The sequence below is a fragment of the Egretta garzetta genome, unplaced genomic scaffold (assembly GCF_000687185.1).
Source record: "Egretta garzetta isolate BGI_Z169 unplaced genomic scaffold, ASM68718v1 scaffold384, whole genome shotgun sequence".
Classification (NCBI taxonomy): domain Eukaryota; kingdom Metazoa; phylum Chordata; class Aves; order Pelecaniformes; family Ardeidae; genus Egretta; species Egretta garzetta.
Window position 1 is genome coordinate 1,143,869 of NW_009259496.1, and position 10,040 is coordinate 1,153,908.

The 10,040-nt window shown below is 43.0% G+C and overlaps 1 protein-coding gene across 1 annotated transcript in view; it reads left to right on the forward strand.

Annotated features, from left to right (window-relative positions):
• The first annotated feature begins 91 nt into the window (after positions 1 to 91).
• Positions 92 to 10,040, forward strand: part of LOC104125018 (transcription factor 4) — a 144,707-nt gene continuing 134,758 nt past the window's right edge. The window contains exons 1-2 of the mRNA XM_035892964.1: positions 92 to 188; positions 1,798 to 1,870. Of these exons, the coding sequence (XP_035748857.1) occupies positions 117 to 188; positions 1,798 to 1,870 (145 nt within the window). The 5' untranslated portion in view covers positions 92 to 116. The remainder of the gene's footprint in view (positions 189 to 1,797; positions 1,871 to 10,040) is intronic.

A 10,040-nucleotide genomic window follows, 5' to 3' on the forward strand; every position in this document is an offset into this window, starting at 1 on the left:
CCACCCCCCGACCCCCCCACCCCCTGAAAAATCCGATTGTGTTTCCTGCAAGGCTCGGGACTGGGTTTCTGATTGCGGTTATTTCCATGTTTCTAGGTTTGTGTGATTTTGCTAAAATGCATCACCAACAGCGAATGGCTGCCTTAGGGACGGACAAAGAACTGAGTGATTTACTGGATTTCAGTGCGGTAAGAAACAACGGTGGAAATTAACAACAGCTGTAAAAAAATATCTTCTAGCTGATCTGTTAAACTGGAAAAAAAAAAAACCCAACCAAAAAACCAAACCAACAAAACCAAACCAAAACTGTGATCTAAGTACATTGGGCAATTTTTAATCAGCAGCTAGAACCATGGTAAATATCTTTTTTGCTTTTAAAAAAAAAAAAAAAAAAGAGAAAAAAGAAAACCAAAAATTAGAGCCTTTTTATTCTTTCTTATTGTATGTGATGGGAGATGCAATCGTGTTTGCAGCTTATTTTAATGTCTTGGATGGCTGAAATAATGCGTACAAAAAGAGACGCCCCTAAGAACGAACATTTCTCATCATTAGTTAATACCAATATCTAGCACTTTTATTGTGCTTTACGTTTTATAGCGTTGTTGGCACATGAACTAATTAATTGCTAATTAGTTGCTTATATTCTATTTTCAGTTCTTCCCTTGTTTCATTTTTTGGCACATGGAAAGTGCAAAGAAATCCATGACTGTCTCAGTTTTAAAGTTTTCACTGAAATCTCATATGGCTTCTGCTGTCATTAAAACTGCTCCAATCTTTGCCGAAGCCCCCCAGCTAGACGGGGCTTTTTTTTTTTTTTTTTTTTTTAATTTTAAAAAAAAAAAAAAAAAGTACTTTCTGTCTCTTCGGGCTGCTCTGGCCGGGCTGGTTTGGAGGCCAAACGTTAATCCGGACGTGTGCACTTGTCTAGTTTTGTCAGGCTCCCCCTCCCAGCCCCTTCCTTCCTCTCCCCATCCCCTCCCTTCCCCCCCAATATGTCAGGAGTATCTATCTATCCGGTTATTTATTTATTTAAGGGGAGAATCGGTTTGCTGGGAGATGCATGTGTGTTCCTAAAGACCAGCAACACCCCGCAAAAACCAAACCTGAGGCAGCTTTGCAGCCCCCTCTTTGCTTGTTGCACTTTTTCCATTTGTTCCTTCGCTTTTTGCAGGCTCTGACTCAGGGAAGGTGCGTATTATCCACTAGACACGTCGAAGAAGAGAGAAACCAATTAGGGTCGAAATAAATGCTAGGAGAGAGAGAGGGAGCAAGCGAGAGGGAGCGAGAGGGGGAGAGGGAGAGAGCCTTGCTTCAAATTGCTCTCGTGTTAGAGGCGAAATGAGAATTTAGGGCAGGTGGCACTTTGCATTGTCATTATTTGGGCTCACGTATGACAGGCAAATCCTAAAGCGGGATGGAAATGGACATTGCTACGTTTATGGCCAAGGTTTCAACAAAAAAAACTTTTTTCGCCTTTGTCAGCGCGAGAGTTGGAGAGGGGAGCGAGCCCCGCTTCCCAGCCTGGATAACGCTGCTGGGGACTGGGATGGCTCAAACTCTTCGGGAAGCAAATATTGTTTGGGGAGCTAATGAGCCTAATAAAAACGTGACGGTGGTGGTGAGGGGCTGGTGGGGGCTGTAAGAAATATTGCCTCGTTTGCAGGTCTGTGGGGGACGATGGCTCGCGGTGGACAAACTGTTAACGTAGTTCACAGCGAATGTGGAAGGAACTTTTGCCTAACAGTGGACTCGGGGATCTCTTGTTTTCCAGTAGTAATGCCTCTTTGTTTTTTTTAGATGTTTTCACCTCCTGTGAGCAGTGGGAAAAATGGACCAACTTCCTTGGCAAGTGGACATTTTACTGGCTCAAGTATGTAACATTTTTGTTTCCTACGTAGTTAAAACGTTGTCAGTTATTTATCCATAGGCATTGCCTTTGTTGTGATTGTGTTAATCTCTTCTGGGGAGCAGATTCATTCAGATTTGGGTGGAATTATTCCTAAGCGCTGGCTATTATTATGATTATGATGATTATTATTATTTCCACGAGACTGGGGCATTTTCACAGTATTTCCATACCTTTATGATTTTTTTTTAAAGAACCCAAACCCTAAACTTCCCCTCTGTGTAATTGCTCAAGGTGAGCTAGTTTAAATCTTTTTCTTTTTTCAATTGAGCATTGGAGATTTTTGTGTGCAATTTCAGATGCTGTCTTTTGCGTGTCAGAACTGATAATCAAGACATCTTGCCTGAGAATTAATTTTGCGAATAAGAATCGAAGGCTGCTTAAATTAAATAAATAAATGAGCAAGTATCCAAGTATAAACACCAGCCTCTTCCGGGAAAAGAACTCTTTAGTATTAGAGATCACTGTTTGCTGAGGGAATATTTTTCGGTGAATTACAATCTTCAGGCTTGTTTTCCCTTCCTGGTGGAAATTAGGGCTTTTTTCTTTCTAAATATTAGTCTGCTTTTGAGGAGTCCCTGAAATTTAACTGGAGGATTTGTTTGTTTGGCTGCGTGTTTGTTTGGCTGTAGTAGTACTATATGGGCGACTTCTGCATTCCATAAAGACAGGAGTCCTGCCTGATGACAAAAGGAATCGCGGAGCTCTTTGCGGTAGAACACATGTGTACAATAAATGTCTGGGAACTAAAGTTTTATATAAAGGCTTTAACGTGCCTGACAAATTAGAAGTAAAACTAGCAAAGATCCTTACGCATTTGAAATTTCTCTACTCTTCCATTAAGTTCGTTTAAGAGGGTTCCCTGCCTCGCGGATGTGGTGTTTTGGACAGGACACAAATACATCTCCGGGTAGCGAGTCGCAGTGTTTTAAAAGCACAGGCGCTCACACATACCACCACACTGTACGCAGTATTGTTATACACGGGGTACTGTTCTAAATCAGATGGTAAATTTGGACAAGTCTTCGCTGCAAACTGCCAGTGGATATCTAGATATAAACACGTCATTGCATATGGTTTCATGCCTGGTATTTGCAGTTTGTGCTCAATTAAAGGAACCTCTTCTCTGTATCCAGTATAGCCGTTTTTATTAAATGCACTAGTACGTCAATTCGCTTTTTATTTCCAAGGGCTTCCTACTTTGAAGGTCGCCTGTAACGTACGTTTTTAAGATACTAGATCAAATGCCGCCTATAATTATTAAGCACTTATTTTGCGAATTTTATTCTGGTCAGACTTTCAAAATAATAACATGTTTTTGTTTTATCTTCACTAATCTGGTTATATTATGACTATAGTGACTTGGAGAATTTTACTGTTAGGTTTGAGTAACTTTCCAAACCTAATTTGCCTTATAGCTCGCAAGCTAAAGATTTTAATCCTGTTTTTTGTCGTTTTCTGAATTAGGCAATTTTAATAACTCATTTAACCGCATCCATGATGCTCGCTATATTTGTTTTCACTGGAGAGAAGCGAAGAGTGTTTGTGGCAGACAAATCAATTTGTCATGCTTATACACCAGTCAATGCAGCAGCTACCACTTGGGCTAGCAGCAGTTGACCAGCTAGTTATATTTAATAAATGCATCGCAAACCCCGTCTATGGAGTCATTTCGATCAGAAATGCCCCAGGACAGCAAATCCAAACAGTGAGTGAAATTGAGGGGTTATGCTGGGGTTTATTGCCTGTAAAGCTGAAGGCATTAAAGTAACTTTGAGGCATCCTTTTAGACACACAAATAATTTTAGACATACAAATAATTTAACGAGCTGGAGTAAGTTAGTAATATTGAGATGCAGACCATTTAAAACACCACCTGAACCCTCCCACGCTGTAAGAACGTGGAAACGCTTGAAGACGCCAGTCTCTGGTGGTGGAGGATGAGGCACCCTGCTTGCTAAAGGAACGTGTGCTGTATGGTGGTGGATCGCTCGCACAATGGCACGCAGCACAGGGTGCGCTCTTCTAAGGGAAAATCATTTTGAATTTACTCCATAAATATCTGTTGCTTGGTTATTAGACGGGGAGTGCTGTGGCGAGCGATCGGGGATTTCAGAAAAGTTGTCAGAGTCTCGGTATGGGTGAACTGCCCCTCGCTGATCCTCGGTGCGAGGGTGGGCGCCTGGCCTGAAGATGGGGTTGCGTGGAGCAGAAGCGTGGCTTTTGTTTGCCCGTGCTCTGGCTGGCCAGCTCGCTGTGTGCGAGAGTCTCGCTTCCTAAGGATCTGCGCTCTGCGGTGCTGTAATGAGCCAGGGCTTGGGAAATTCAGCTTTGATATGATAGCGCCCGGACAACTGCTTCAGGAGATGTTTCCTGTAACTGTATGGAAGGATTAAAGACCGCTCCATTAATAACATCCGAACGCAGTTTATTCTTCTAATTATGCATATTGATAATACAGAATTTTAGCGATCTGAATGCAGATTTAGCGATCCTCCTGGACAGATGCCCTTCTGAAGTTTGAGCTGACCTTCTCTTCATGGTCCTCTCTTAAAAATTATATTTACTGAGATGGGGAACCACAGATGTCATTCCTCTGCATTAACCCGAAACTTCTCTTATGGGGGGAGGAAAAAAAAAAAAAAAAAAAAAAAAAGACCCCAAAGAAAAGTAATGCCAAGCAGTGAGGTGAAACTAAGTGTACTTTAGGAAGTGTGGTAATATTTCATGCTTAAAGTCATCTTAACAGCTTTTTACTCATCTAATATATGATGCTCTATTGTGATTTGTAATGTGTGAATGAAAATAAAGTAAAGCCACATTTCCTTTTAATCTTTAATTTCACAAACATGGCTTCTTACCATGTTAAGAAATGGTGAGGGCTGCGAGGGAGAAAGGAATGTAACCTGAGCCACAGCCGTGACATTCCCATGGAGCATTTTTCACATGAAAGGCTTTTGTCAACCCAGTAAAGGACCAGGAGTTTTTGTTTGATGTTTGCAGGTGTTCAGCAGAGAGCACTAAAACAATTCAGCCATGCTGCTTTAGAGACTCTGACCTTAGCGGGGAGAATTGGGGAAGACTGAAATTATTTTGAAGAAAACTCCCCTGGAGTTACTCAAATGTATATTGTATTTGTAAAGTGATTTAATACCTGTTACTTAAATTGAACAATACGCATCCATTAGAATGAAGTGGGGGGGGTTGTTTGGTAGTTGGTTGGTTTTTTTTTTCCCCCCTTCTTTTTTTTCCCCCCCTTTTTTAGGACAGTTGCCAAAAGAAAATTAATTTTCCCAGATCCTCTAAAAATTTCTGACCAGCTCACCTTAGCTTCTGCAGTAAAAGCATTTGTCGTGAGCTAAGTGCGAGCCACTGTAACCTAAGGGGAAGATGCTGATTGCTGGGGCTCGATTTTGGGAATGGGTTTTGAAGCCATTTTTGTGGTGCAGAAGAATTTGCCAGGTCTGTCACGTTTGGCGTGTTTCGGTTCTTGAACTGTTAATCGAAGCCCACATCTTCCTGATTCTGTTCAATTGCTGCTTCTTCTATTTTAAGTATTTAATTTTACCTAAGTTTTCAAGCCTCTGTGTTAGATTGCCCACTGTGTATATGTTTGAATATTGTGTGGGTGTGAGTAGCAGCAGAATAACTGAGTTCTTAGGATTGGCCATTGCTAGTGCACAAAAAAAGAAAATCTAAAATCTTTGCTAGCGCAGGCATCGCTGAATAAAGCAAAGTCAGTTTAAAGGATTTAAGGACTTGCTTTTAATTTTGCCATTAGTTTGATTAGGGCTTGTCCTGCATTAGAATAACAGCGATTACAAATTAATACATCTTTATCTAGGGAATCACAAATTCTGCTTGGTGTTGAAGTCCTTTTATTGATTTTTTTTTTTTTTTTTTTTTTTTCTATAAATCCATCTAAGTATTTCTGAACTCCATAAACACTTTTTTTTTCTAAGTACAGTTCATTTTTGGAGTGTGGCCTTCTGGGAAAGGTGCGTGATTTTGCTGTTATAGGTGGAACATCAGAAAGAAAAACCCCTGAATTAAATACAGTCTTTATCTTGAAAACGTTTTGGTAGCTGCTCAGGTCAGGCAGCCCTCGGATGCGTGCGCAGGTCCCGTCAAGTGTCAGCGGGAGTAACGCGTGTGTGCTAGGGGAGAATACACCCTGCACCGGGGAGGGTTTGGGAAGAGTGTGATTTATTTTGGGGGTTCTGATGCAGAATTGCCACTCAAAAGGAAAAAAGAAACAGAAGTGGGAGATGTTAAGCACATGGGTGGGAAGAGTGCTTTTAATGACGAAGGGAGGGAAGTGTCGTAGGTCCGTAGCTGTTGCGGTTCCAGAGGTGGCTCTGCGGGGTAGTCCACGTGTGTAATGGCATATGTCAGAAAGCGCAGAAAATTATGCTTGCATCTGGGTGTTGGCTTTGCTTGCGTGTTGCACCACGCTCCTCCGTTTGCCAGGCGCCGTTCCAGGCCCCCAGCACTCTGGTGCGCTGGGCACAGCACCCCCGAGCCCTGGACCCTCCGGCCCCTTGCCCCGTCCGGCTCTGCTGCTGCTGGCCCGTGCCTGGGCTTTCAAATACTCCCCTCTTGTTTTGCCTGTTGAAAAATAGTTGAGGCTTTAGCTACATAGATACGCAAAGGCAACTGCTTCCATATTTTTCATCCCTAATGTTTCGTAATTATGATTAAGAAGAAGAAGAATGCTAGTTACCTCCCATCCTTCCAGCTATGTTTACTTGTGAAGCGTTCGATCCTCCTCCCCTCCGAGTCCTATTAAAGAGAGAACTGTGGGGGCAGGAAAAGACCCACGCGATGGTATTTGAATTGGCCTGAGACACCGTAGCGCATACTTGGAGGAGCTAAATATTTAGTTACAAAGACGAGAGGTTACTTCTGAGTTTGTATCTTGCTCGCAGTGGCAAACTGAGTGTATCCTGCAGAGGACGTTCCAGAGACGCAGCCACCTACGATCACTCACATAGATTTAAATCTGGAAGCTGAGGTCCTATCCTGGTAATTTAAAAAAAAAAAAAAAAAAAAAAAGAAAAGAAAAAAAGACAAAAAAAGAGACATGCATCCCTTGATTTCTGCTGTTGGGAAAAAACTGGTCTTATGAAATGGGAGAGGGTCTAAACAAATACTCTGCAAAAAGGTGGCGTTGGATCTGGTCTAAGCTAACTGTGTGTGAATCAGTTCAGTCGTGCCTGTTGGATGCTGTAGCGGTTTTTTTTGGAATACTTTTTGTCATAATCGCTGCGTGTCTACCTTGTCAAGACTCCTGAATATATTTAATAATTCAAAACCATAGACATTAGCTGTCTGAGAGACGGAAATGCTTGGGGGCCAGATCCAGCCAAATGTCACTTGGAGGAGACGTTTGTGCCTGCCATTGCCAAATTTAGCAGGAACAGAAATAATGTTTGAGATTATTCCGTGGATACGAGGTATCTGTGAACAAAGTGTATCTGTTAAACCCGTGAACTTAGGTCTGCCTTGGAATTAAGTAGGAGTACGAAGCTTGTCTAACGTCTTCAGTAAGGGATGCAGGAAAAAAAGGCATTTGGGAGCATGTGAGGTACAATTTGGCTTCTTCCCATTAGATTTGTACTCATGCCACTCCCAAATTCATATTGATTTTTGTCATAGGCAAATGCAGCTTCCATTGACTGAATTCCCAAGAAACATTAAATAGGCACAAATAATTGTCAGCCTGTGCATCTCGTGAGCACCAGGTCACACAAATTTTAATCTTTCACCACTCACACTTATTTTTTGGGTACTGCAGAAAGAGCATGGGATTTAATGTATTACCCCCCCCCCCCCCCCCGATTTAAACCGTTACTGAATTTTGGAATTGCTTTGATATTTTACTTACCTAGTAAGTAAAAGGATTTAAGCACACGCTTTGGGATCCCAGGAATGTTGCGAATGAACTGCCTGACGTTTTTTGACAGGATCAGCAAATATCTTTACCATACTATTGTAATGAGGAAATCACTTAAATAACAGATGAGCAACTAAGTCACATAAACATATATAATAGAACTATGTAATGAAAGTTTATGCTGTTAATTGCTCGAATCTCTCTTAAATGCACAGAATCATGGAGCACTAAAAGCTGTCATATAAACAGTTTTGGTTTGAGTTTAAAATTATTCCTTTTTTTTTTTTTTTTCATCTGCTATGATAAACAAAGTCATTTTGTAAGCTTTACAGATCAAACATTTACTTCTAATGGTAAACTACATTTTGTATCTGGAAATTTGTGTCTTTCCAAGGCCCAGAAAAAGAGTAGAGCCCCGGTGGCCCCAGGCCTGTGGTTTTCAGTGTTTGATATCGTGATGTTATTTAGATCAGTTCCCATAAGCCAAGATAACAGATCTGCAATTGTTTAATAAGGAACAGGGTATGTGTTTGTAATGGTTTAAAGATCTTGTACCAAAATTTTCCCAGATAAAGGATACCGGGGTGGTGGACATAATCAAAGCAGAACTAAAAAGGGATAGAAATAACATTTCAAGACGTAGAAATTGCCGGTTTATGTCCTGAATCAGAGGCAGCCTGTTGTTTTGAAGCTTAGGAAATGCAGCCTTACGAAAGTCAGGTGCCTGCATCTCCTAGGGCTCCTCGGAGCTGGCAGAGGAGCGATTGCCCCAAGGCGTTTCAGATCAGGGCTGTGAATCCTTTTCAGGCGATGCCTACTCCCTACCGCAGGACCTAGGGATCCGCCGAGGCGTAGCTTGCCGAGTTCTGGCTGTCGGAGGCTGGGTGGGACGGAGCCCCCCCAGCCAGGTCACGCTGTCACCGCTCAGCCAAATTTCTAGTTCAAGTAAGCTCACTGTGCGGTCATCAGAGAGAAGAGCTGGCGTAGCCGGGGAATGGTTTACATGTCTTGCTGAAGATGTAGGCATATAAAATTAATACACATGTAATAGTATGTGCCATCTGCCAGCGTCTGTAGATAGTCCGTAGAGTTCCTCTTGCACCTCGGAAGACAAGGAGGAATAACAGCAGTTGAAACGAGCCCCTTGAATAATTTAATTTGGTGTTATTTATTCTGTACTATTAACCGCTAAGTAAAAGTCACTGCCGAATTCCCTCATCCACCTTCACGCCGCTGATGCTGCCCATCAGTCGGAGGCAATGAGATGTTGAGGGGCCTCCACTTTTTTTTCCTCACCCGAGAGGTATCGCGTGCCTCCCGGGATCTAGCCCAAATGCCGAAATCTGCCTCTTGTACTGTTCAGTGGTTTTCAAACCTGTGACTTCGGGGTTTGCGCCTGGGCACAAGCCCATAGCCCGGTGACACCAGCCTGCTGAATTTTCTCCTTCAGCCCGTTGGCAGCGGAAGCGTTCTGCCCGGTGCCTTTTGGCAAAGAAGCGATGACCAAATTCTTAGCTAATTTTTCTAATGTTTTCAAAGGCTGTTGTGTAATTTCTTTTCTTAGCAAACTTAGGGAAACAGGAAAAGTGGTGAGAAAGGTTGGCGTGTTTACTCTTCCTGTCAAGGTAAACACTCGCGCAGTTGATCTGCATATCAAACAACCAGGTGTATTTAAAAATGGGTTTATCTCGGTGGCTTTTGGAGCGGTGAGGAAGTATTTCACGTGGAGGTGCAGCAACAGCATTGTTCGTGTGAGAGCTATTGTGACAGTCACAGCTTAACCACGTCTTTCAAGACTCCTGTTGGTAGTAATGACAACACGGAGCTGCAATCTATTGTTGGCCGGGCTGGGTATTGATCTATTTTGGAAACAACGCTTCGCGCGCGCGCTGCTGTATTTGCAGAGTACTCTTGTGGAATTTGTCTAATCCCCTAAGACGTGATTCGTTGAATATAATGATTTTCTTTTCACCTGGTGAAAAGGCTTCCGAGGTTAAGATGATGTATCTGGCACTCGGCGGTGCCTTCCGCTCCGCGCTCTCAGCAGGGTACCGGGAGAGATGCTGGGCGCCGCACTTGCGCGTTCGGTAGCTGCTTGGTCCTCTCCTCGCCGAAAGCCCGCTGGCATCTCCAGCTGGCTTCAGTGGCCCTGGCATCTGGGCTTCGCTTCCTTCATTCAGGGCTTCACTCGAAATCCGCGCCAGCGCCTAAGCCTCTGCCGCAGCACGGGGCGCGAGG